Raw genomic sequence first — 27,451 nt, 5'->3', positions numbered from 1 at the left:
GAGCATACTGACACGCACACACCTACCAAACAAAAAAGGACTGAGAGCATACTGACACGCACACACCTACCAAACAAAAAAGGGCATGACGAGATTCATATGGAACGGAAACACACACTATTCAGACATAAGATGAGAACAGACCCATGTACCGAATGTCTGTGGTTATAAGCACACACACAGACCCAGAGTAGAAACATGCACATGTTGGTCAGGGATGGGCAGCCCTCATGGATCAATATAGATATTAATTATACTGGGACAGTGACACATGTTGTTTTGGCTCAGTCTCCCCATTTTAGGGGACCAAAAGTATTGGGACAAATGCACTTAGGTGTATTAAAGTAGTAAAAAGTTCAGTATTTGGTCCCATACTCACAGCACGCAATGATTATGTCAAGATTCTGACTACAAATGTGTTTGATTTGGTTGTGTTTCAGATTATTTTGTTCCCAATAGAAATTAATGGTAAATGTATTGTCATTTTAAAGTGAATTTTATTGTAAATAAGAATAGAATGTTTCTAAAAACTCCTGAATGAATCGTGAATAATGACGAGTGAGACAGTGACAGACGAATACAGGTGCAACTTAAAAATGTGGTTGTGCACCCTCTCTCTTTTAAGGAACAGTAAGCATGTTATGAACCTAATTCTTATTTCTAGCATTAGTGTGACCTGTGGATATTTGGCTGCAGTGATGCTTACATGTGCTGGGAAGGCTCTTCGTGCTCATATCATGTGAGTGGGGAAAGGTCAGTAGGTAAGGTCGTCTCTATGGTTACACAAGACTGAATGTAAACAGGTAGACAAGGAGATGAACATTGAGTTCTCACAGTTTCGAAATGACAAAATCAGAAAACAGGAAAAACAGCTAAATAAAAGGGAGTCGACAGATGAAGTAGACAGCAAGCATCTTTCTGTTTAAGGCATTAAACAGTCAGATTTAAAAAATAGTTTTTTCCCCCCAAACATTGTCAACTTGTTTTCTTAAAAAAAAAAAAAAAACACACATATACTGCATAAAGTATGGGGATAGACAACACAGGGTCTCCTTATCGTGTAGCATTTCACACACGTACACTCAAGAGAATCCCATCTATTCCCAAAGTGAACACTGGACAGAGGATCGTCTCATGTGTAACACTTGCTTGGATTCTGAGGCAGAGAAAGAAGAGATGCAACTGGAGGTCAGAGCAGGTCTATAGAAAAATGCAGAAAGAATCACATACTGCATGTCAAAAGGGGGGAGGAGGGGAAACCTTGGGGTTCAGCGGTTCACCCTCCAATCCCCCCCCAAAAACATATAGTTTACACTCCCATGACTGGGCAGAAAAATGCAACATCTTATGAAGACATTTATACGATTTCATATAATTGTCTTGTTAAGTTTGTAAACTTATGCATTGTCTCTTATTTTTTTCTGTCTTAGAATATTCACAAGGTTGCCATCTGATGTGAGACAATGCTCCCATAGTCTTTCGTTTGTTATTCCTTGTGTTGATTAACATTCAAGTAGTTTAAAATGGCGGATGATTCTGGTCAGTCTGGGTGCTACGAGGGAGTGGGTCAAAAGGTTCTTACTATCACCCACTTTACAGAACACGCACACAAAGAGAACACTGTAAAGACTGCTGCATGTGTTTAAGCTTCCAGTATGAGTCAGAGTATCAATGCTTATAGTGTTAGTCAGGGCCGGCCAGACTGGCCCCTGTAGGGAGGACCTGTGAGCTTGTTGACCAACTGGGATGGAGGGGTCCCGAGCACAAAGCAGACCCGACGAGCACTGTGTGTGGTTCTGAATGCCTGCGGTCCAATGAGATCCAGAAACCAGGGCTGGTCTGACCTTTGCTCTTCTTCCTCAACCTCACATCACTATTGTGCATCTATACAGGTCAGTTAAAGTCGTCGCAAGGCACGTCCCTTATCCACCTCGCTCAAACCTTCAACCCTATCCTTAAGACCTCCCTGCACTCAACAAGCCTCTACTACCAATTGCCCCCTTGACACAAACCAGAAATGATTAGTATTGTTAGACTAAAATAGCTTGAGTGTTCTCCCCACTGTACCTGCTCCAGTAACCTATGCTCGTGTAAAGAAGCTTATTTAGGAGAGACAATAAGAGAGGGCAAGAAAAGCAGAGAGAAAGGGATCCTAAGAACTCATTTTCAATGACACCGCTTCTTTTTAAAAACCTTTAAACCATATCCCCAAAACAAACACGGTGATTTCCTGTCTACCAACCCCTCTTCCTGTGTCGTGCACCCCTGAAAACAACCCAACTCCCCATCCCAAAACAGGGTGCTTTTGGGACAACTTGCTTAAGTTTTAGACAGGATGGAGGGACTGGAGGTGTGAGAGATGACAGTCCCTGTTTCTTGGGGGTCTCTTTGTGCCATTGGTTCAACGTGGGGTGTAGACCCATCTCTCTCTAGGGTTTAATCTGGGGTCGTAGGTCAAGGGACAAAGGTTAACCATTTAGCATGTAGACCACTAGTTCGTAGGTACACATCATGATGGCGGTGTTAGGGATCTGGCGCACCAGGTGGGTGGTGAGGCCGCGGTACAGCGCCCGGTAGCCCTCTTCCTTGGGCACCGTGGTCAGAGTCTGGAAGAAGGAACGGTACTTGGTGCCTTCCTCTCGTAGCCGGGTCCGGATCACTTCTGTAACGATGGGAAAAGGAGAGGAGCACGCTCATTTCCTGGTCCATTTAAAATAAATACTTTCCCAGTACTGGATTCCATACTGGAACCAATACTAACTACAGGTTCTAACTAGTCTAAGGACTACAAACACATGACTGACTATAAACCCCATATCCTCCTGCTCCCAGGATGAAGTGCCCTCACCGTGGGGGTAAGCGATGGACGTGGCACAGGTCTTGGAGGTGGCGGCGGCGAGCATCATCCCCACAAAGTCCGAGGCATCCTTGGACGACTCCTCCTCCTCGTCGTCCATGTGCTGCGTGGCCTTGGCCTCCAAGATGCGCCGCTTGATGCTCTCGTAGATGACAAAGTGGATCACAGTCTCTGAGATTCCAGCGTAGGACGCTGACATTCCCCGGTAGAACCCTCGCAGGCCTTCTGTCTGGTACACCCGTCGCAAACACTCAAACGCATTCATGGGCTTCTCCCCGCGGTTCCTATGAAAGGCAGGCGGGAAAGGATTTACTAATGGTACAAACGACAGAGACGTTGTACACCGACACCACATCCTAAATCCGCCACTACTGACTCAGACCTGTGTGTTTACCTGGAGTCCAGCTGCATGCGAGTCTTGATGAGCCAGATAGGGTTGGTAGCTGTGATGGCTGTGAACCCTGAGAGGAAGGACAAGAGCTCTGATGATTCAGACACAGACACCACCAACACCAGGAGTGTCTGCCTACCAAGCTGTAGAACAAAACACTGTCCAAATCTTATCTGAAGCATCAGCCTTAAAGGGAATTTAAAACCATCAGAAATTAACAACTGTTAACCTTGTCAACACGTTTTTAAGAGAGAGACGAGCTCATGAACATACCACAGTATGACAAGGCCTATGATATGTGTTGTGACAGCATGTTAGTGTGTATAAAGGTTACACTCCCATAATTGCAGTGTTAGACTGCTTTAGCCTGGCAGTCATGTTGACACTGATCTCAGGGTTATTCCTAGCTCTCCAGATGCCACTTGGCTACACAACTCTCTGTATCACATATCTACGATGTACCAATGAGCTCTCTATCACATCTCTCTCTACCAATGGCAAACAGGCTTCTTTTCTCACCTGCCTATCAACACACCAGTCTCATACCAGAGCCAGTCTATTCCCCTCCCTGAGCTCCTGCATCACAGATAGAGAGGCCTGTTATGTGGCTAATACTGGTTCTACAGGTAGCTGCACCTCATGGAGTGGCCACTAGAGGGAGTATTTGGGCAGACTAAATAAAGCAGAGCCAACCTTGATTTGACTGGTGGAAGGACCGAGCCATGCTGCACAGAGGAACAGGGTGTTAACATAAACCTGTCAAAAACACAGTCTTATGTTCCTCCCCGGTCCTCCATTACAGAAACACGCAGCGCTCTTTAAAAGCCCAGCTTGCTTGACTGACCTAAATTCTAAAAGGGTAGAAGCCAGGAGTCTAGGCTACATTACATATTGCTCCTAGGATCACTGACACTGGACAGAAATAATCATCTAGAGATAGAATGTATTTCCTCATCTAGAAAAGGCCAGTGTGTGTGTGTGTGTGTGTGTATGTGTGTATGTATATATAATACTGAACAAGTTGGAGGTTTACAATATAATTTTATGATAATAGGCAGAATCTACCACACACTTTTGCTAGAGGCAAAAGGCAAAACTGGAGGAAAAGTCTCTGCATACTTCTAGTCAGATGCAAATGTCTTTAATTGTGGCTGAGCTTCCGGTCAGTGGACCTTCATCAGGACATCTCATGTCTCCAACATGTATGAAACCAGCTTGCATCTAGGAAGGCTGTTTAGTAGATCTTCCAAAAAAATTCCTGCCAGGGAGTTGATCTGCGAGCATCAGCCTGATATGCCAGGTTTAACATGGGGTTGTCACTTTGAAGCAGAGGTGCATAATGGCCAGGGGAAACAGATGATTCAGTGTGTGTACAGGAGGCCTAGGGAAGTGTCTAGGTTTGAGCTCTTGCATTATATTAGGCCTAACTGAGACTTGTCTTGAAAAAGGCTTTGTAGACTGAACGTCAACAATAAATAGACTTTATTGTACTCCCTTGCCTTTGAAAAATCAACAATGTCCTAACAAAATGCACATGGAAAGACAGAGGGACGCCTCGTGTGAGAAACTAGTTTAGTCACTAGGTTAGAGGATTAGGTCATATGAGGAGCTGTCACAGGAACCAACAGGCTGAGAGCTGCTGGGCAGATAGAAACCTAACCCTAGAATAGGAAGGTAAGGTAGGGGACCTCTACAGAACTAGTCAGTCTGGGTTCGACTGGACTTACCACCACTAACCTGGTCAGGTCCAGCTCTCTGGCATGTCTGACCAACACATTAGAAGTGGTCACATCACATGACTCTCCAGGTTAGCCTATCATCCAAAATTACTAGCTACAGTTGACTGAATACTCACAGAAAAATGGATGATTGAAAAGTATACCTACCAATGAAAAATCTATAAATAAAACTGTAAAAAAAAGACTGCATGGTATAGTGTTAGAAAGTGGGTGAGGTTGGTGTGGTTACCTGCCAAGCCAGCAGACACCATGTGGACCTGTGTAGAGTCCGGCTGAAACACTCCATTCAGTCTCTCTTTGGCACTGGAGTATGCAGCAAAATAGATGGCTCTGGAGGAGACAGGGTGAAAACATGATACATACTTCACAGCACAGGAATCAACATCTTCACCGTCCCTGGTGGGGAAACCCTTGTCCTGCCAAGGAACCTACAGCAAACAGTAGAAGGTACATGTATTCATACCGAACCGTTCCGTATTGGGGACTTCGGTTCGGTCCGCACTGTGAACCCGAATGAATACATAAAAAAATATATAAACATAAAAACCACTAGGTCTATATGCTATGTCTACGCTGTGTTGTATGCCTGGAGTAAATCTGTTTTAGGCTATTCTGTTGAAACATTGAGCCTATCCGCACATTGTAATCAAATTTGAATCTTAATTTGCCGCATTTCAAGGTCTTTTTTTGAGGCGGAGCCGGGAACTAGTTCTGTACGATGGCGAGTGGTCGGGTCGATAAACCAGGGGGATTCTCCATCAACGTTTCAAATCTACAGTTTGGGAAAATGTTGGGTTTCCCAATAGATTACAACGGCAATGGACAGAGAGTTGTGGATAAAACACTAAAAGAATGTCGCCACTGATCAACAAGAACAGCTTATGCAGCTGCCAACATCTGAAACTTTTACGTCGACCAAACTTCAGTATTCATACAACCGGAGCAACACGGAAACACAAAAGAACAACTTTGTCTACCCTCTGCATTCAAGTAGCCATTCGCAGCTGATTCTGACCGGGCAAAATAAAAGAGTGATAGGTATGTTAATGGCCGCGGATAGGAGCCCATTCTCGGTGGTTGAGAAGAATAGTAGGTTTCCGCACCTCGTGAAAGTGCTCGAGCCACATTACAAACTGTCTTTTCGCACCCATTTCAGATAACAGATATAATATATATACACACACACACAGTGTATTCGTAAAGTATTCAGACCCCTTGACTTTTTCCACATTTTGTTATGTTAGTCTTATTCTAAAATTGAGTCAACTGTTTTTTCCCCCCCTCATCAATCTACACACAATACCCCAAAATGACAAAGCAAAAGGTTTTTAGAAATTTTCGCTAATTTATTACAAATAAAAAAATGGAAATATTACATTTACATAAGTATTCAGACCCTTTACTCAGTACTTTTGAAGCACCTTAGTCAGCGATTACAGCCTCGAGTCTTCTTGGGTATGATGCTAAAAGCTTGACACACCTGTATTTGGGGAGTTTCTCCCATTGATCTCTGCAGATCCTCTCAAACTCTGTCAGGTTGGCTGTGGAGCGTCGCTGCACAGTTATTTTCAGGTCTGTCCAGAGATGTTTGATCGGGTTCAAGTCCGGGCTGTGGCTGGGCCACTCAAGGACATTCAGAGACTTGTCCCGAATCCACTCCTGCGCTGTCTTGGCTGTGTGCTTAAGGTCATCATCCTGTTGGAAGGTGAACCGTCGCCCCAGTCTGAGGTCCTCAGTGCTCTGGAGCTGGTTTTCATCAAGGATCTCTGTACTTTGTTCCGTTCATCTTTCATTTGATCCTGACTAGTCTCCCAGTCCTAGCCTCTGAAAAACATCCACCACCATGCTTCACCGTAGGGATAGTGCCTGATTTCCTCCAAATGTGACACTTGGCATTCAGGCCAAAGAGTTCAATCTTGGATTCATCAGACCAGAGAATCTTGCTTCTCATGGCCAGAGTCCTTTAGGTGCCTTTTGGTAAACCCCAAGTGGGCTGTCAAGTGCCTTTTACTAAGCAGTACCTTCTGTCTGGTCACTCTACCATAAAGGCCTGATTGGTGGAGTGCTGCAGAGATGGTTGTCTTTCTGGAAGGTTCTCCCATCTCCACAGAGGAACTCTGTCAGAGTGACCAACGGATTCTTGGTCACCTCGCTGACCAAGGCCCCTCTCCCCGGTTGCTCAGTTTGGCCTGGCGGACAGCTCTAGAAAGAGTCTTGGTGATTCCATTCTTCCTTTTAAGAATGGAGGTCACTGTGTTGTTGGGGACCTTCAATGCTGCAGAAATGTTTTGGTACCCTTCCCCAGATCTGTGCCTCAACACAATCCTGTCTCAGATCTTTACGGACAATGCCCTCGACATAATGGCTTGGTTTTTGCTGTGACATGGACTGTTAACCTTGGGACCTTATATAGACAGTTGTGTGACTTTCCAAATCATGTCCAATCAATTGAATTTACTAAAGGTGGACTCCAATCAACTTGTAGAAAAACTCAACGATGATCAATGGAAACAGGATGCACCCAAGCTCAATTTCGAATCTCATTGCAAAGGGTCTGAATACTTATGTAAATAAGATGTTTTTTTGTTGTTCTTTTTTTACATTAGCAAACATTCCTAAATACCTTTTTTTGCTTTGTCATTATGGGGTATTGTGTGTAGATCGATTTAAAAAAAGAAAAAGATCCTCATCAATTTTAGAATAAGGCTGTAATGTTACAAAAGTCAAGGGGTCTGAATACATTCCAAATTCACTGTAAGAAGCCAAAGCTGTAGTTGTCAATGAATTTGCCAATGCACCGCACCCTGTGTTGCTCTTACTACCGATGGCTGGAGCTCCAGAGAGCTACTTCACAGTGACAGCCCATCACATTACCCCGGACTGAGATGCACCCTGTGTTGCTCTTACTACCGATGGCTGGAGCTCCAGAGAGCGACTTCACAGTGACAGCCCATCACATTACCCCGGACTGAGATGCACCCTGTGTTGCTCTTACTACTGATGGCTGGAGCTCCAGAGAGCTACTTCACAGTGACAGCCCATCACATTACCCCGGACTGAGATGAGAAGTACGTGCTACAGAGTCACAGAAGTGCCCATATTTTTCTGTTGGTTAGAAAACATTATAGCATAGGCCTATACAATGTCTGAACCATGTTTACATATTGATTTCACGCGGCACATTGAGTAGTCGTGTGTTTTCAATTAAGAAAATCCAAAGTGTTATTTTTGATGGTGCTCTCATCAGGCATTATGACTCATGATCATATATGGAATCAGGAATACCAACACTATGGATTTTCTTAAACAAAAATGAAAGCTGCATTATGTCACTTTTTGGGCGACCTGACAAAATTCACAGAAATGTTAATTCTCATCGAAAGCAACCTAGAAAGCGGTAGATCTGTTTTATATGCGTCATTTCTATGCTTCCCGTTTTTTGTTTTTTTACACCAGCTACAAACTGCTGAACAATACAATATTTTTGGTTATGGAAAATATACTTCACAGTGGTTTAGATGGTACAATGATACTCAATATACTTGCATGTTTTGTCATCAACTGAAATTAGGCAAACTATTCAAATAGTACATCTTTAACTATAATTACTGTTGGCATTTCATTTTCCCGCTGTACTAAAACCGAACCGTGAACCCAAAAGCACAATGCATAACAAACCATAGGTTTGGTGAACCGTTACACCCCTACTAAATATGAGTAAAGACAACAGCAACAATGGCTGAGCTGAGTGTTTCAGTTTAAATAGGCCTTATTGGACCAAACGCAGTGCTAAAAGGAGTAGGGTTGCACAATTCTGGTATCATTTCCAAAAATTCACCAGAAGTTGTGGTTGGAAGATTCCAGATTTCCTGCTTATTCCCTCCTGGCACTGGGAAACTTCCACGCAGGATTTATGGAAAACCTAGGAATTTGGGGAAAATCACTGGAATTGTGCAACCTTAAGTAAATACATTCAGTACACACACTAGCCCTAATCTCTAAGTCTTTTTTCAACAATTAGCTACCTGTAGGTCTAGAAGCACATTTGAGGTGACAACGTTTGTGCCTAGCCTAGGCCAGGCTGTTTCTGCTTCTTCAGCCAATTTGCCATTGTCTCACCGTGTTTGGCTAGGCAGAGATGTATAACTGTTGACTACACTTGAGGTAGTTTATACCTATATCCAAACATGTTAAAAAAATTCTTCTTATTTTTAAAACACTTACCACTAAAAGCTTATCAGTCACAGTGTGTGTGTGTGTGTGTGTGTGTGTGTAGACGTGTTTAACTATTCTTGTGCGGACCAGAATTGGTGTTAGGGTTAGAATTAGGTTTTGGAGCTAGGGTTAGTTTTAGGGTTAAAAGCTAGGGTTAGGTTTAGGGTTAGAGTTAAGTTTAAGGTTACGTTTTTGTGTTAAGGTAAGAGTACGGGTTAAGGAAAATAGGATTTTGAATGGGACTGAAATGTGTGTCCTAACAAGGTTAGCTGTACAAGACTGTGTGTGTGTGTAGCCTAGGCTATATACACACACACTACATGACCAACATTTTGTGGATACCTGCTTGTCAAACATCTCATTCCAAAATCATGGGCATTAATATGGAGTCTAATGCCGGTGAGCTTTACACCACTCCAGCCGACGTTTTGCACTGTGCATGGTGATCTTAGGCTTGTGTGCGGCTGCTCGGCCATGGAAACCCATTTAATCAAGCTCCTGATAAACTGATCTTTTGCTGACGTTGCTTCCAGAGGTAGTTTGGATTTTAAAAAAAAGATAATAATAATAAAATCTGTAGCGAGTGTTGCAACCAAGGACAGTCGATGAGTTTGTGTGGCCTATCACTTCGCTGCTGAGCCGCTGTTGCTCCTAGACGTTTCCACTTCACAATAACAGCACTTACAGTTGACTAGGGCAGCTCTAGCAGGGCAGAAATATTACAAATTGACTTGATGGAAAGGTGGCATCGTAAGACGGTGCCACGTTGAAAGTCACTGAGCTCTTCAGTACAGGCCCTTCTACAGCCAATGTTTGTCTATGGAGATTGCATGGCTGTGCGCTCAATTTTATACAACTGTCAGAAACAGGTGTGGCTGAAATAGCTGAATCCACATATTTGAAGTGGTGTCTACATACTTTTGGCCATGTAGCGTATTTCGTGTCGCATCAGAGGCCCAGGTGATTTGACTCTGCATCAGCATCTACCCAGACAATGTCAACAAAGCACTCCACATACACTTAGCACAAGCTCTTGTTAGACATAGCATTAGCTAGCTTCTACCATTAGCTACCACTTAGACGCAACATCATCAGCGGGCCAGGGGATAATTAGCATTTGTAGCAATTTAACAACAAATCTTTTCTCTCACTCCTACAGATGGTTAGCTCACTGGCTGGCTACTATACAGTGCTACTCTGCGCCCTGATCACTGCAGCTGTGGCTTCTCTCTCGGCTTCTCTCTTCTCTCTCGGCTTCTCCCTCTCTCTCTCAGAAACCCTAGTTTGGTTGTTCTCTTCTTTATCCTCCACAGTGACCGACAGTGTTATGTAACAGCATTAAGACTGTGGGATGGACAGCCTGATGCAGTGCATTAGTGCTGTTTGTCTAGTCTAATACGGAACCCAAACCGGCTGCACGCGTGCGCCATCGTGCATACATTTATTTTGTCCCCCCACAGCAAACGCGATCATGACACGCAGGTTAAAATATCAAAACAAACTCTGAACCAATTAAATTAATTTGGGGACTGGTCAAAAAGCATTAAACCTTTATGGCAATTTAGCTAGCTAGCTTGCACTTGCTAGCTAACTTGTCCTATTTAGCTAGCTTGCTGTTGCTAGCTAATTTGTCCTGACATACACATTGAGTTGATATTTTACCTGAAATGCACAAGGTCCTCTACTCTGACAATTAATCCACACAAAACTGTCAACTGAATCGTTTCTAGTCATCTCTCCTCCTTCTAGGCTTTTTCTTCTCGACTTTATATTGCGATTGGCAACTATCATATATTACGTGCATTTCCGCCACCGACCTCATTCGTCTTTGTCACCCACGTGGGTATAACCAATGAGGAGATGGCACGTGGGTACCCGCTTCTATAAACCACTGAGGAGATGGGAGAGGCAGGACTTGCAGCGCGATCTGCGTCAGAAATAGAACTGACTTCTATTTTAGCCCTTGGCAACGCAGACGCTCGTTGGCGCACGCGAGCAGTGTGGGTGCAATAATTGAATAATATAGATTTCAAAATGTATTTTGCAACGCTGGCGGTGTAGTCAGCCTGTAACTGATGGACAAGGAATGAGATAATCACTATGACAGTGATTGACTGATTCACAACTCCTCTCTGTAAAAGTACAATTGTAAGATGTAAAATGGACCCCGTCAACTGACACAGTAACCTCCCAGAACCCCTTGACTATTAACCACGGCAACAAAGTGACCCCTCAGACATTCCTACACAACAACTGAGAACTCAGACTCCAGTGCTAACATCCACTGTGTGTGTGTGTGTGCGCGCAGTTGACCTCCAGTGGGTCAATGCATGTCAGATAATGTTAATAGTAGCTCCTTCCACTTAGGATAGGCTAGATTAGGGTTGTCAAGGGAGGGTATATTACTGGAAACTTTTGAAGTTTACCAGTAAACTACCAGATTTTTGGTATCTTCCAGGGATTTTATGTGGTCTATCACAGGTCATCTAGTGGCCATTTTGGGTACTTCAGATAATCACAGGTGTAAAGGTCTCTGGGCCTCTGTGTGGCCTTATCACATGTAAAATATATAAACAAACTTAATAAGATGATTTTAAAATAAAACAAAATAGAATGAAACAGCTCTAAAACATTCTAAATATAAACCATCAACTTAGTGAATTCCATTGATGTTTGAAGGTAGACTTAGCAATTTGACGTAGATGTTGAAAGTAAACAGTGGGTCAATTTCTGCAACAACTAAGAGTGTTAAAGCGTGAGGATCAACTTTCTCAGCTGTTTTGGTACCCTGGCTACCATGCTGTGAACAGCGTGAAACGAACCCGTGCACATGCGGAGATACCGTGTGTGACTGCGAACGATAAGAGCGTCTGCTAAATGACATAAATGTAAAAGTGTTGCATCTCGCTCATCTCAATATCTCCGGTGCTGCTTGTGGCAATGGAATTTCACAGAGTCTACCTTTAATATGAGGGTTTCAACATGAAATATCTTCGATTGTAAAAAAAACAAACTCTTTTTTATTATGTCAATATGTATTCGTTGTCAATGTTTTGTCGTCAAACTGGTGGCAGTTGTGAAAAAAGTCAATAGCTGGCCATTGTTGATGAGATGCTTTTTTTTTCTCTTCTTCAATAATTAGGCAATTTTTTCTTGAAACATATGGTCTATCTACTAGAAACTCGTGGACACAAATATAATTAAGTAATTATCTATGAATTAGGGCTGTCTACCACAAAAAACAATCTTGGTCGACCAAGAGTAGTCTTTTCTTTCGACCAATTGAGTACATTTTTAAAATGTGTATTTTTCCATATGTGTTTTAGTAAAATCATCTAAACTCAGCAAAAAAAGAAACGTCCTCTCACTGTCAACTGCGTTTATTTTCAGCAAACTTAGTGTGTAAATATTTGTATGAACACAAGATTCAACAACTGAGACAAACTGAACAAGTTACACCGACATGTGACTAACAGAAATGGAATAATGTATCCCTGAACAAAGGGGGGGTCAAAATCAAAAGTTACAGTCAGTATCTGGTGTGGCCACCAGCTGCATTAAGTACTGCAGTGCATCTCCTCATGGACTGCACCAGATTTGCCAGTTCTTGCTGCAAGATGTTACCCCACTCTTCCACCAAGGCACCTGCAAGTTCCTGGACATTTCTGAGGGGAATGGTCCTAGCCCTCACCCTCCGATCCAACAGGTCCCAGACGTGCTCAATGGGATTGAGATCCGGCCTTTTTGCTGGCCATGGCAGAACACTGACATTCCTGTCTTGCAGGAAATCATGCACAGAACGAGCAGTATGGCATTGTCATACTGGAGGGTCATGAGGAAGGGTACCACATGGAGGAGAGATGCGCATTGTGCATCTTAGCCACAGTCTCCTTCTTCTTGGACAGTGGCATCCCCGCTGCCTCCTCAATGGATTAGTCTCAATGGATTAGTCCTCTGAGACAGGTGCAAATCAGACAGGTGTCTCGTGTGTCATTCATTTTTATATCTGTGATTGAGCAACTAAAATAATCTTGGTCAACCAACAGCCTATCGACCAGTCGACTAAATGGGGTCACCCCTAATATGATATATATATTTTTTACAGTTATTCAAGAATAAATTACCGAAGTTACGTTAGATTGCCATAGATTTTGTTAAGATTCCGGTAACTTTGGTAAAATACCGGTAGTTTTGCAACCATAGGGCAGATACTGCGTAGAGCACACATACAGTGAGCTCAAAAAATATTTGGTTAGTGTCAAGTTTTGGCTTCGTACTACAGCACTTTGGATTTGAAATGATACAATTACTACAAGGTTAAAGTGTAGACTGTCAGCTTTAATTCGAGGGTATTTTCATCCATAACGGGTGAACCGTTTAGAAATTAAAACTTTTTATGTGTCAGGTAACATATCTGCTTGAAATGTTTGGATGGTTAGTGATATTGTTTAGCCTGAAATATGAAATGATTATACAATAATATAATTTCATTAATCTAAAATGTTTTATGTAATGTTGGGTGCTTACCTGGAGGGGGCCACGCCCACTAGGTTAGGCCCCAGGCCCCTGAACAGAGAGCGGGCTCCTTCTTTCTCAAGAATCAACCTGAAGACAAACACACAACAACATCTTACCCACCACTCACAAATATTCACATTCTTTTCACTTAAACGTCAGTGGCGTTCATAACAATGAACTAGGAATAGGGTCTGCTGAAAGCCTTGCTGGGTTGTAACAACAACTTGTAGAAAGAAAAACATGAAGTATGATAGTTGGATACGATGTGATACATCCTGCTGCTGGGGTATGCTACAGATCCCCAGACAGGCCTTTCCCTGAAGGTAGGGGAGAGAGAGACAAGCTCTAGGAGTTGGATTTCAGTCCACATGGCACTGCCTGCCGAGGAGACATGAGCCAGAGCAAACAACATGGGGTTTCGTGAGGAGGGAGGGATCCTGCTGCCAAACCCCACAAGAGGATAGGGGGTAGAGCGGAGGGCGTGTAAACACCCAACACCAGCTCATTTTTACTCTGGTTTCTTGAGACTTCTACACATTAGGCTACTTAGGACTGTTTACTGTGACATTTAAATGTGCAAAGCTGGAGGGCAATGACAGTAATAAATCCCAAACTATCAAAACCAATAACACAAGCATAAAGTATTGTATTCGTACAGTTTGATGGTTAACGAACATAACTAGACATTGGAATATAGGCCTATGCCTGTTTGATCTTGTGGGCTGATATTGTCATAGACTATGTTACTTAGGGCTGGGCGATATGGCCAAAATCTCATATCCCGATAAAGATGCATATCACGATATAGGTCATTTCTTATCCCGATAAAGATACATAGAATTGAAGTCGGAAGTTTACATGCACTTAGGTTGGAGTCATTTAAACTCGTTTTTCAACCACTCCACAAATTTCTTGTTAACAAACTATACTTTTGGCAAGTCGGTTAGGACATTACTTTTGGAAAATTCCAGCAAATGATGTCATGGCTTTAGAAGCTTCTGATAGGCTAATTGACATCATTTGAGTCAATTGGAGGTGTACCTGTGGATGTATTTCAAGGCCTACCTTCAAACTCAGTGCCTCTTTGCTTGACATCATGGGGAAATCAAAAGAAATCAGCCACAAAATGCAGACCTCCACAAGTCTGGTTCATCCTTGGGAGCAATTTCCAAATGCCTGAAGGTACCACGTACACCTGTACAAACAATAGTATGCAAGTATAAACATCATGGGACCACGCAGCCGTCATACCGCTCAGGAAGGAGACACGTTCTGTCTCCTAGAGATGAACGTACTTTGGTGTGAAAAGTGCAAATCAATCCCAGAACAACAGCAAAGGACCTTGTGAAGATGCTGGAGGAAACATGTACAAAAGTATCTATATCCACAGTAAAACGAGTTCTATATGGACATAACCTGAAAGGCCGCTCAGCAAGGAAGAAGCCACTGCTCCAAAACCACCATAAAAAAAAGCCAGACTACGGTTTGCAACTGCACATGGGGACAAAGATCATACTTTTTGGAGAAATGTCCTCTGGTCTGATGAAACAAAAATAGAACTGTTTGGCAATACTGACCATCGTTATGTTTGGAGGAAAGGGGGAGGCTTGCAAGCCAAAGAACACCATCCCAACCGTGAAGCACGGGGGTGGTAGCATCATGTTGTGGGGGTGCTTTGCTGCAGGAGGGACTGGTGCACTTCACAAAATAGATGGCATCATGAGGGAGGAAAATTAAGTGGATATATTGAAGCAACATCTCAAGACATCAGTCAGGAAGTTAAAGCTTGGTCGCAAATGGGTCTTCCAAATGGACAATGATCCCAAGCATACTTCCAAAGTTGTGGCAAAATGGCTTAAGGACAACAAAGTCAAGGTATTGGAGTGGCCATCACAAAGCCCTGACCTCAATCCTATAGAACATTCGTGGGCAGAACTGAAAAAGCGCGTGTGAGCAAGGAGGCCTACAAACCTGATTCAGTTACACCAGCGCTGTCAGGAGGAATGGGACAAAATTCACCCAACTTATTGTGGAAAGCTTGTGGAAGGCTACCTGAAACGTTTGACCCAAGTCAAAACAATTTAAAGGCAATGCTACCAAATACTAATTGAGTGTATGTAAACGTTTGACGCACTGGGAATGCGATGAAGGAAATAAAAGCTGAAATAAAATCACTCAATTATTATTCTGACATGTCAATTTCTTAAAATAAAGTGGTGATCCTAACTGACCTAAGACAGGGCATTTTTACTTGGATTAAATGTCAGGAATTGTGAAAAAACTGAGTTTAAACGTATTTGGCTGAGGTGTATGTAAACTTCCGACTTCGACTCTACATATCACATATCACGTTTGACCCAAGTCAAAACAATTTAAAGGCAATGCTACCAAATACTAATTGAGTGTATGTAAACGTTTGACGCACTGGGAATGCGATGAAGGAAATAAAAGCTGAAATAAAATCACTCAATTATTATTCTGACATGTCAATTTCTTAAAATAAAGTGGTGATCCTAACTGACCTAAGACAGGGCATTTTTACTTGGATTAAATGTCAGGAATTGTGAAAAAACTGAGTTTAAACGTATTTGGCTGAGGTGTATGTAAACTTCCGACTTCGACTCTACATATCACATATCACGTTTGACCCAAGTCAAAACAATTTAAAGGCAATGCTACCAAATACTAATTGAGTGTATGTAAACGTTTGACGCACTGGGAATGCGATGAAGGAAATAAAAGCTGAAATAAAATCACTCAATTATTATTCTGACATGTCAATTTCTTAAAATAAAGTGGTGATCCTAACTGACCTAAGACAGGGCATTTTTACTTGGATTAAATGTCAGGAATTGTGAAAAAACTGAGTTTAAACGTATTTGGCTGAGGTGTATGTAAACTTCCGACTTCGACTCTACATATCACATTTTCTGTAAATTCAATGAATAAATAGTTTATATAAAATGACCACATGCAAAGGCCTATTTCTTATTAGATTTTGAATTATACTCAAATAAGGTACTTAGTCATATTTGATTATATCTCCCTTTATTTAGAACCTTTGTACAAATGTTCAATTAAGCACATTACAAAATATAAAATATGAATGTATAAAATCTAAAAAAGGTCAATAGAAAACACTTCAACTATATTTGCAAACAAAATAAATATAGGCCTAAAATATATATATATTTTTGGGGGCTTGCCTATTTTGCATGTCATTTTGGCATTAATACGTGTCACATGGTACCTTGGGTCGAGTGTTCGCACCAACTCACGAAACTGTGTAAATTGGGGCCCATGTCTTTGCAGATGTAAGTTGTAACGGCAGCTGTTATCTCCTTCCATCTTCCTGATTCTTTGCCATATGGTGTGCCGCCGGCAAAAGCCTCTTGGAACGTCTGAGTCGGGGGTTTGTTTTGAGCACTCTACTGTACTTTTTGGGGTCTCATCCATACACACTCTCCGTACTGTTTCATGTGAGTCTTGCATAGGTGGTAAAAAAGAGGTTAGTGGTGTTTGAGCCTGTTTTCGGGACCGGCCTGCGGCATATTTTGCAGAGGACAGTTTCCTGGTCCGTGTCAGACTCATACACAAACCACGTCTATGTAAACAAAGTAGCCCCTCTTTTAGGTACGAGCTCTGTGTCTCCGTGCCACGTTCACTCTCCTCCATGTTTGTTTGTGTTGCAAATTTCCGTGTGGAAGAACGCAAAGCATCGTCCAATTGACGAAAAATATTGCCGTAAAGGGTTTGATTTGCGACACAACGAAATAAACAATAGAGCATAATATGAAACGATAAGACATTTTTCTATCGTCCCACGATATATATCGTCATATCGCCCAGCCCTAATGACAATGCTAGTAAATCAAGTTGTGCAGGCTGAATATAATACCCACTTGAGGCAGTGCAGGGGTCCTGGAGGGGCCATGCGTGCTACGCTAGGCCCATTGACGGTACTGAGCTGCACCTCAGACACGTAAAGTGTGATGTGGGATGACTGTAGTCTGGTCTTCACCACCTCCAGGGGACAGGTCAGGATGGCTCCTACCGTTCCCCCACACCTAGAGAAGGAGAGAGAACATAGTGGGGAAGAAAACAGAGGGATTTTCTGAGGTGGCAGCACATATCACTCCGCTGCTCGAGAAAAGCGGCAGACAAACTGGCAGTCTGGAAGGTGCTGATTCCATTACAGAAATACACTGTGAATCCAGAGAATCTGCGGCTTGTGGAGCAATGTGGAGACTAGGGGAGGCTTGTTGGGCAGTGTGGGGACTAGGAGAGGCTTGTGGGGACTAGGAGAGGCTTGTGGGGACTAGGAGAGGCTTGTGGGGACTAGGAGAGGCTTGTGGGGACTAGGAGAGGCTTGTGGGGCAGTGTGGGGACTAGGAGAGGATTGTGGGGCAGTGTGGGGACTAGGAGAGGCTTGTGGGGCAGTGTGGGGACTAGGAGAGGCTTGTGGGGCAGTGTGGGGACTAGGAGAGGCTTGTGGGGCAGTGTGGGGACTAGGAGAGGCTTGTGGGGCAGTGTGGGGACTAGGAGAGGCTTGTGGGGCAGTGTGGGGACTAGGAGAGGCTTGGATTTGGAGAGTCAGCACAGTAATGCCCCGTCTGTGGAAAAAACTGTTCTCGTCTGGAATGAATCAATGCAATATCAAACACTGTGTGCCAGTACCTTTCACACACCTAAGTTGACCTAATGCTTTCCAAAAGCACACAAATGACCAGGCTACCAGAAATACTGTCAGACATCCACAAATGTCTATGACTGTGAGTCTAAGCTTCTTTATATGAACTCTTGAATACAACATGGTTTTGACTGCAATGGAAGTGGGATGATTTGAAAGAAGAAGCCTACATTCTACAAGTCCTTTGGTGGCAATATGGCAAGTAGAAAGTATGTGTTTATAACCTAGCCCTGAGCAATTGCCCTGTGTTGCATCATAAAATATATTTAAAAAAATAAAAAGATATGAGGGAATCTTTTCAGCCAAGCCCCAGTAAATTACAGATACGGTGGTTGATCATTAATCCATACTTCTATTGAGGCAGATACAGAGGGAGATGGCCACAGTAAAAAGACAGAGGGAAGCCCACCTGCTACACATGCACGCCTGGCACATGTGGACTGCGCATGTCTACACATGTGACAGAGCATGAGCACCGTGGCGGGACATTAGCAAAGGTAAACAATAGGAGGGTGCGGTGCTAAACACTCTCTTCCAATAGTCCTACGTCAAGCTACTGATGTTATTTTGAAAGAAAGAACATGTCTAGGCCTTTTTCGCAATATGTCTGCCATGTGTAATGAAACAAACTTGTTTTTATTATGATGTCAATAAAAAGATAGGAAACAATAAAAGGCTTGAGACGCAACCGAATGTTATGGCGACCCGCATGACACAGTTACAGGGAAGGGGCTAGCCGACTAAACTCAATGGAGTTGAGCAGTGACTAGTGTAGGCTGACTGGAGTTCCCGACATCACACAACATTACGTTTTTATTAAAAACTACAGATGTCTTACACATGACATTGTCCTGTGTAAATGCAAGTTATTCTTTGGGTGTTGAAATCTGTTTATGCAAACTCAGAACTCCAGTCTGCCCACACTAGTCACAGATCAACTCCATCGGAAATTGTGGAGTTTAGTTTAGTCGGCTAGGAAGCAGAAAAACCCAGCCCTGTTGATTAGGCTACTACCCATCATAAACTAACGATTACCTCTATTCCTTCCAGAATGGTTCACTCATGTATTGGTGACAAGTCACCCTCATACAGTAGGGGTCTTCCAACCCTCTCTGACATATTTCACAATTGGTTGTCTGGGCTGAAATTGGCCATGTGCGGACTTCCGGCGACGATGTGGTGAGGAGCAGCAGCTAACTAAAGAGATTCGCAAAATGAACAAAAATCTCAGACAAAATTACAAAAGTGGGTGAAGATGTGGCTGAAATAAAACATACAGCGGACACTCTCGACAACCATGTTAAACGCCGAAGAGAAGATATCAACATTGGAGGACAAGAACACACACCTAAACCACACTGTTGAAAAAATGGAGACTGCCAGAAAAACTGGAAGAATGACTTCAATACCAGGAAAATCTGAGAAAGTCGGAGAAACACACTTCGGAACAGAGGGGTTCCCGAAATCCACATAAATACGGTGGATTGTGTGAAAGACATTTTATGCAATCAATTTGAGGACACACAGGAGGATGTTAACATCATGACCATTGAGAGAACACATCGGAAACTGACGACACCGCGCCCTGGACCAGCCCCACGCAACCCCCGGCCTATCCTGGTGAAATTCTTACCATACACTGACAGGGAGAAGTTCCGGCTCAAAGCCAAATAACTTAGGACTTTTTGCTGCAAAAGGGACAAAGGTGGAGTTTTCCCCTGACTTTTCCAAGGAGGTTCAGGACAAGAGAAATGCGTTCACGGAGGTAAGACGTATGTGCATAAAAAGGGGACTAAAATACTCCTTGCAATACCCTGCCGTGTTCTGGGTTACTGTGAGAGGATCACTACGTCGTTCTTACTGACCCAAAGAAGGGTGTTGCGGACGTCAATGAGGCTGAACAATCTGAGTAGCGTGGTAGGCTATGGAAGATCCACATGATGGGGGTGGTTCATCAGGGATGGACTACCATTTTTCCCTAAGCTGATAGAACTTCCTATGTTGTGAGCAGTCTCACAGAGTGTTTATGCTGTGAATGTTGCCTATAATGCATCTTTCTGGTTTACAGTTGATATCATTATAGTACTAGATTGCGCAGGATTATAATCCAAGCATATCATTCTGTTTTACGGTCATAGTAGGGATAAACATATCTATTCTTTTAAGTTTTCACTCTTGTCTACCAACTATTGCTGTTATGATATAGGCTACAACAGGCGTGTTGGTGCCATGCATGATGGGCAGAACCCAAAGTTTAAGTTTATTTTATCATTATTATGACCTATACCAGTCTCCCTTTGGTGTTTGTTCTCTGCTTACATTGCTGCCTTATGGAATTAGACAGTTCATGAGAAAGGTAATATCTTCTCTTTGCGAGTATAATGATCAGCCTGTCTTTAGGTTCAATGTTTTTTCTATGACATGTCATCGTTTCAAAATGTATATGGTCATGCCTAAATTTGGCGTCGGTAAAACATTCTTATTCTTGTTGGAGCGTCAGTGCTGGGAAGACCTCGAGACACTTCACACGGATGAAGGCCTGGTTTAGGGGAGAGTTATTTTTCCTTTTGTTTTTTTATCTTGTGGGTTTGGGAAATGTTTATGACATTTGTTCAATGGGAAGTTTAGTGTTCTATTTGGAGTGCACTACCAGTCGTTCACTTTCTTTGATTCTCTAAGCATTGTTCTAACAGTCGTCACGTTTTGGTAGTAGTATATTTACATTATAAAATCAGGATTATAAATTAGGCTCCTGGAGCATTTTTTGAGAAATCCAAAACTGTTGTAACCAGGACCTCCAAAACTCAAGAAGCAATTAAAACACTGTAAGGATGCTGGTTTTTATGATATATGGAGACTGATCAATCCAACCACTCGTGATTACACATTATTTTCGAATAGGCACACTGTTTATTCACGCATCGACTATTTTCTGATCTCACACTCTCTCATAGATAAAGTGGGTGCTTGCAGTGTGGACACGATAGCCATGACAGATCATGCGCCCATTGATCTGACTGTTGGAATAGGAGAAGGAAGAGAAAAATTGAAATGTTGGTAAATGAACACCAGCCTCTTACATGACAAGGTGTTTTGTGAATTCCTTTGTGCCAGTACACACTACAAAACAGGCACGTGTGAAACAGGTACATGTCTGGGAAGCTTTTAAAGCATACATACGTGGAGTAATGATACAACAGTCAGCTACTATTAAGAAACTAGATTAACAGAAAATGTATCAACTTGAAACAGAGTTCAAAACTCTGGAGAGGGAATATTGGTCCAATCCTAACAACATTTCTGTGGTAAACCTGATGAAAACTAAATATGAGCTGAATACTTTATTCAGTAAAAAAGTGGAATATTTCCTGTACAGGCTGAAGCAGAGATGGTAAGAATCAGGCGAAGGCAGGAAAACTGTTGGCCAGTATCCCATCCCATCCTGGGATACCCAGTGATTTCTATAAAAGGTTTGCAAAGCACCTTAGCCAAGAAATATCGAATACATTTAACAAATGGATTGACAGGTGAGCTCCCACCTATGAGTGACGCAGTAATCACCCTAAACCTCAAAAAGGGAAAGGATCCCCATGAGTGTGGGAGCTATAGTCCAATTTATTTGATAAATTGTGATAGAAAATTGTTTACAAAACATCTGGCTATGAGGGTGAATCATATCATTAAGAAAACCATAAATCCAGACCAGGTGGGATTTGTGAAAGGCAGAACTTCATCTGACAATCTTAGATGCCTATTGCATGTCATCTGGAAGGCAAAAGATTTGGATACTTCAGTGGCAGCCTTATCCCTAGACGCAGAAAAAGCCTTTGACAGGGTGGGCTGGGACTACCTGCAATATACTATAAAATACATTTGGATTTGGACAGGGCATTCAGAATATTATTAAATGCATGTACAATGACCCCAAATCCATAGTAGTCACTAACAGACTACGATCATCTCCATTTTCAGTAGGACGAGGCACAAAACAAGGTGACTGTCTCTCGCCTCTCCTATTTATTATAGCATTAGAACCATCAGCCGAAGCATCAGATTATTTGAGTAAACAAAAAGTGGGACTGCAGAATAAAATAATCTCCCATACAAAAAATATATGGAGTCAGATTCAAAAGAGAGAAATCTTCACCTCTGCTTCATTATGGAACAACCCTAAACTGAAAATAGGGCGGGACATGGTTTTCTGGAAAGATTTGTATAGAAAGGGGATAAAGAACAACAGTTGTCCATATCAAGAAAACTAATTTAACTCTTTTGAAAAACTAAGGTCCAAGTATAATGAACAGAAACAAGACTTTGAGATATCTCCAGCTTAGAGATTATATGTTTAAGGTAGGCAAATTATCAAATTATCTGTACATTCTGATATAAGTGTTAAGATGTACAGTTGAAGTCGGAAGTTTACATACACTAAGTTGACTGTGCCTTTTAAACTGCTTGGAAAATTCCAGAAAATGGATGTCATAGCTTTAGAAGCTTCTGATAGGCTAATTGACATAATTGAGTCAATTGGAGGTACCTTCAAACTCAGTGCCTCTTTGCTTGACATCATGGGAAAATCTAAAGAAATCCGCCAAGACCTCAGGAAAAAAATGCAGACCTCCACAAGTCCGGTTCATCCTTGGGAGCAATTTCCAAACGCCTGAAGATACCACATTCATCTGTACAAACAATAATACGCAAGTATAAACACCATGGGACCACGCAGCCATCATACCGCTCAAGAAGGAGACACGTTCTGTCTCCTAAAGATGAACGTACTTTGGTGCGAAAAGAGCAAATCAATCCCAGAACAACAGCAAAGGACCTTGTGAAGATGCTGGAGGAAACAGGTACAAAAGTACCTATATCCACAGTAAAACGAGTCCTATATCAACACAACCTGAAAGGCCGCTCAGCAAGGAAGCGGCCACTGCTACAAAACCGCCATAAAAAAGCTAGACTAAGGTTTGCAACTGCACATGGGGACAAAGATCATACTTTTTGGAGAAATGTCCTCTGGTCTGATGAAACAAATATAGAACTGTTTGGCCATAATGACCATTGTTATGTTTGGAGGAAAAAGGGGGAGGCTTGCAAGCCAAAGAACACCATCCCAACCGTGAAGCACGGGGGTGGCAGCATTATGTTGTGGGGGTGCTTTGCTGCAGGAGAGACTGGTGCACAAGATATCAGTCAGAAAGTTAAAGCTTGGTCGCAAATGGGTCTTCCAAATGGACAATGACCCCAAGCATACTTCCAAAGTTGTGGCAAAATGGCTTAAGGACAACAAAGTCAAGGTATTGGAGTGGCCATCACAGCCCTGACCTCAATCCTGTAGAACATTCATGGGCAGAACTGAAAAAGCATGTGCGATCAAGGAGGCCTACAAACCTGACTCAGTTACACCAGCTCTGTCAGGAGGAATGGGACAAAATTCACCGAACTTATTGTGGGAAGCTTGTGGAAGGCTACCTGAAACATTTGACCCAAGTTAAACAATTTAAAGGCAATGCTACCAAATACTAATTGAGTGTATGTAAACGTTTGACCCACTGGGAATGAGATGAAGGAAATAAAAGCCGAAATAAATAATTCTCTACTATTATTCTGTGTATGTACACTTCTGACTTCACCTGTAATTTGCAAATGATTCTCACATACCGCAGGGCTTATATATATATAGCTACCTTATAGGTGGATTTAATGGAACTTGTAAGGTCCTGAAAGCTGTATGGGGAAAAGACCTGGAGGTAATTTTTAGAGAGGAGAAATGAGAGATGCCTGGTCCAAACTGATTCAATTTAAAGTGTTCAATAGGATTTACTGGACTCCTCTAAAAGTTGCTATAAACACAACCAAAAAAGTCACATTGAGACACTGGAGGGAGAAGGACCCTCCCTCATATAAGGAACAGTACATAGCCTTGGCAGAAACAGCTTCATTTGAAAGATTGATTTATAAAATGAATTGTCAACTCAATAATTGTATTGATATCTGGGGACATTGTTTCTCTATCGCTGAGAGATAATCTGTAAAGGCCTGATAGACTACAGACATACATAGATAGATGACTGGTAGGGGAAGGGATTTTTGCTTTGTTTGTTTTCTTTTTCTTTTTGTTATATTATAGTTATGCATGGGGGTGAAAAATTATAAGGTTGTTTCCTCTTTTTTATTGTATGTGTGGTTCCGGTCGGGGATTTGGACACACCATTCAAATGAGTGGGTGGGTGAGTCCAGGCTTTTGACTGGTACTGTATATTAATGTCTGCCAATTTATTATTCAGTGATACATGTAATTCAATTGCATTGTTATATCGTGAAAACCAAAAACGATTAAAAATAATAAGAATTGGCCATGTGCCTTTGTTTACAAGAATTAAGGAGCGCTCTTGCTCTGTATTGATCCATCTTGGCCTTTTTCCATGAGTCTGTGAGTAACACATGCAGGAATGCTTCTTGCCCTGCAGCCTCAAGCTTGACATACGCCTTCACACACACAACAGCGACCCAGCTGAAATGTGTCCTGAAATCTTCAACATAATCTTGAAAGCATCTCATCTGTTCTTTCACTCTATTGACCATATGAATGTAGAAGTCGTGATATTATTTTTCTACAGCCCTTGCATGTTGTGGTTATTTATAAATCAAATCCTCATCTAGCCCTTGATCATGACCAAGTTCAGGTTCCATTACACATAAGAGTCATTGGAAGAAGGATCTTCCTGTATGTGGAATTTTTTTTAAGAGCCCTGGGGCTTGGTCTGAACAATAACACGCATCGCTTGTGGTATGGTTTTGGAAGCATAAGGATTTTATATTTCATATCAGAGAAATACTTTTCTAAAAACAAAAAGGTTGAATTGATACCTTTATAGGGTTATTGTTCCCACACTACCATATCTCCATGTTACAGCGCGTGTTTACAGAAGACAGAAGGACCACCTGTGCTAATTCACTATTGCGCATGCTCCAAACACCTGGGTGTAACAGAAGAAGGCTGCCAGAAATGTGTTGTCAATGAAAAATACTTTCGGCTGCAACTGTGATAAAGCCGGTTAAAACAGTTGTGTATTTCGCATTTGTGGAATTATTTTGATTTGAAAGTAGAGGGATTTAAGTTTTTAGAACTGTATGGCAATTTAGAATCAATTTATGTTTAGGTGGAGTATTTGGTTGTTTTGGCTGCCAAAGCAAGTCTACCTCGGAAAATAACATATACCTTGGACCTTAATGTGTAATGGTAACGTTAGGCTCCTTATGAGCACATTTTGGTCTAGTCCTCATACTATCAGTCATTGCTCGCTTCAATGTGACACTGACTATTTACCATTACAACCTTGGGCTGCATAGGTTTAATTGGAGAATAGTTCCCCATCGGCTGCGGCAGTTCGGGTAATGTATAGCTAGCTGGCCATGGTAGACTTTGGAGAGCATTTGTTTTGGTTCTGACGCCGCATCCTGATCAGATGCCACTATGAAATACAATACTTATACCTCAGTGAGAGAAACCGGATAGTTTACAGCTTACCACAATATTAGACGTCCTCTTTTGACCGTTAATGGTGCATTAGTTGCACGAGTAGCTAAATAATTTGATAGTAAAGGATGACAGGCAACGTTAAGATTAGCTAACGTTAGAATGTGAAATAAGGTCAAAACAATGGCATCCGAGCGCACGTGCTAAAACGAGTATCAGCGGGGTTATGGCTAATAGTCAGACAATATAACAAGTTTGTATTTAGAGAATATTAATAGAAAAACTCGTGTACAATAGAACAGCTGGCCATGTTAATTTGGGCGCAAAACTTCTACATAACGCCGCAAAATAAATGGTCCTACCAAAACCAGACGGGGTCAGTTATGACATTGAATTTAGCTAGCTAATATTAGCTAGTTAGCAAGTTAGCAAACATCTGCTACAGGCACATCATCGGGAAGGAGTCCAGACTAACAGCAACCAATAGATAACTAGCTAACTAGACATATTTTAATTGTATCGCTTGCTAGCTAGCTTCATCTTCCATTCCATTATGTTAGGTACTGTTACAGTGGACTGTATTAGTAGTTAGCGATTAGCCATGATACTCACCCTCCAGCAAACAGATGAACCAGGGTATCTCTCTGACTCATTCTGTCTCATATTCACAGGACCCGTACGCAGGGCACCACTTTGGGTTGGTAGGAGGGCTAACGACAAGGAATTTGTAACTTATTGATCACTAGTCCAATGCGCCGTGTTGTGGTGGAGGTCAGTTGCTAGCAAAAACGAGTATATGTAACGTTAGCTTCCCCCGATTAAAAACCTCGCGGTCTCGACAGTGACTTTGCGTCTCTTCTGTGTTAACAGGGATACTATTTTGCCATAGTGGATGTATTTTTCTAGTGAATAAATGAAAACCGTTGTGATATACTTATACCCCGACACATCTTTCGCATGACTGTTTCATTCCTCGTCGTCAAGCCGAGCCACACTGAACGCTACAGCGACATGACAGAATAGTTTTCATCGAAAGGGAAGTCGCAAAACAAAGGCTGTGATTGGCGGGTGTAGAAGTACGTCATTAAATCCCGCCCCGTTACTACTTTTCACGTGATTAGACTTTGAATGGAAGCTTTGCAAGTTAGTGATACAGCAAGCTTAAATAAAATCGAATAACATTTTTATTGGTCGCGTATTTTGCAGATGTTATCGCAGGTGCAGCGAAATGCTTATGTTTCTAGTTCCAAAAGTGCAGCATAACTAACATACAAAACAATACACAGAAATCCAAAACATTGAAATAAAGATATTATGAAATATACGAACGAGCAATGTCAGTCTGGAATAAATATGTAGCGAGTATTCAGACCCCTCTAGCGACACATTTTTTTTAAATCGACTAGTGACAAATCTAACGACTTTTTCTGGTGTTATTGGAGACTTTTGGAGACTGACGTGAAAGCACATATCGTTCCTACTCTTCTCAACGAGCAGCGGGTGCTGCCATGTGCCCCATCCTGTCCCAAAGCACTCACAGGAGGCCAAGTCAAAATCAAAT

General features: G+C 42.2%; 1 protein-coding gene across 1 annotated transcript; it reads right to left on the bottom strand.

The window, feature by feature from the left end:
- Positions 1–477: 477 nt before the first annotated feature.
- LOC106581305 (solute carrier family 25 member 36-A) lies at positions 478–26,927 on the bottom strand. Its single transcript, XM_014163268.3, has 7 exons — positions 26,503–26,927; positions 17,623–17,787; positions 13,730–13,807; positions 5,217–5,317; positions 3,252–3,318; positions 2,849–3,141; positions 478–2,662 (listed from the first exon to the last, which is right to left on the bottom strand). Exons 1-7 carry the CDS (start codon positions 26,541–26,543, stop codon positions 2,469–2,471), a joined length of 939 nt encoding a protein of 312 aa, XP_014018743.1. The 5' UTR covers positions 26,544–26,927; the 3' UTR covers positions 478–2,468.
- Between the last annotated feature and the right edge of the window lie 524 nt (positions 26,928–27,451).

The sequence above is a fragment of the Salmo salar genome, chromosome 20 (assembly GCF_965601325.2).
Source record: "Salmo salar chromosome 20, fSalSal1, whole genome shotgun sequence".
Taxonomy (NCBI): Eukaryota; Metazoa; Chordata; class Actinopteri; order Salmoniformes; family Salmonidae; genus Salmo; species Salmo salar.
This window is presented reverse-complemented; position numbering and strand designations above follow the sequence as displayed.

Bases quoted from the DNA above. Each gene is read 5' to 3' on its own strand.
- LOC106581305 (XM_014163268.3), bottom strand. From the start codon at position 26,543: ATGAGTCAGAGAGATACCCTGGTTCATCTGTTTGCTGGAGG. The intron at 13,808-17,622 runs GTGGGTATTATA...GTTTGTCTTCAG, and splicing joins GGACCCCTGCACTGCCTCAA to GTTGATTCTTGAGAAAGAAG. The intron at 3,142-3,251 runs GTAAACACACAG...TGCCTTTCATAG, and splicing joins CGCATGCAGCTGGACTCCAG to GAACCGCGGGGAGAAGCCCA.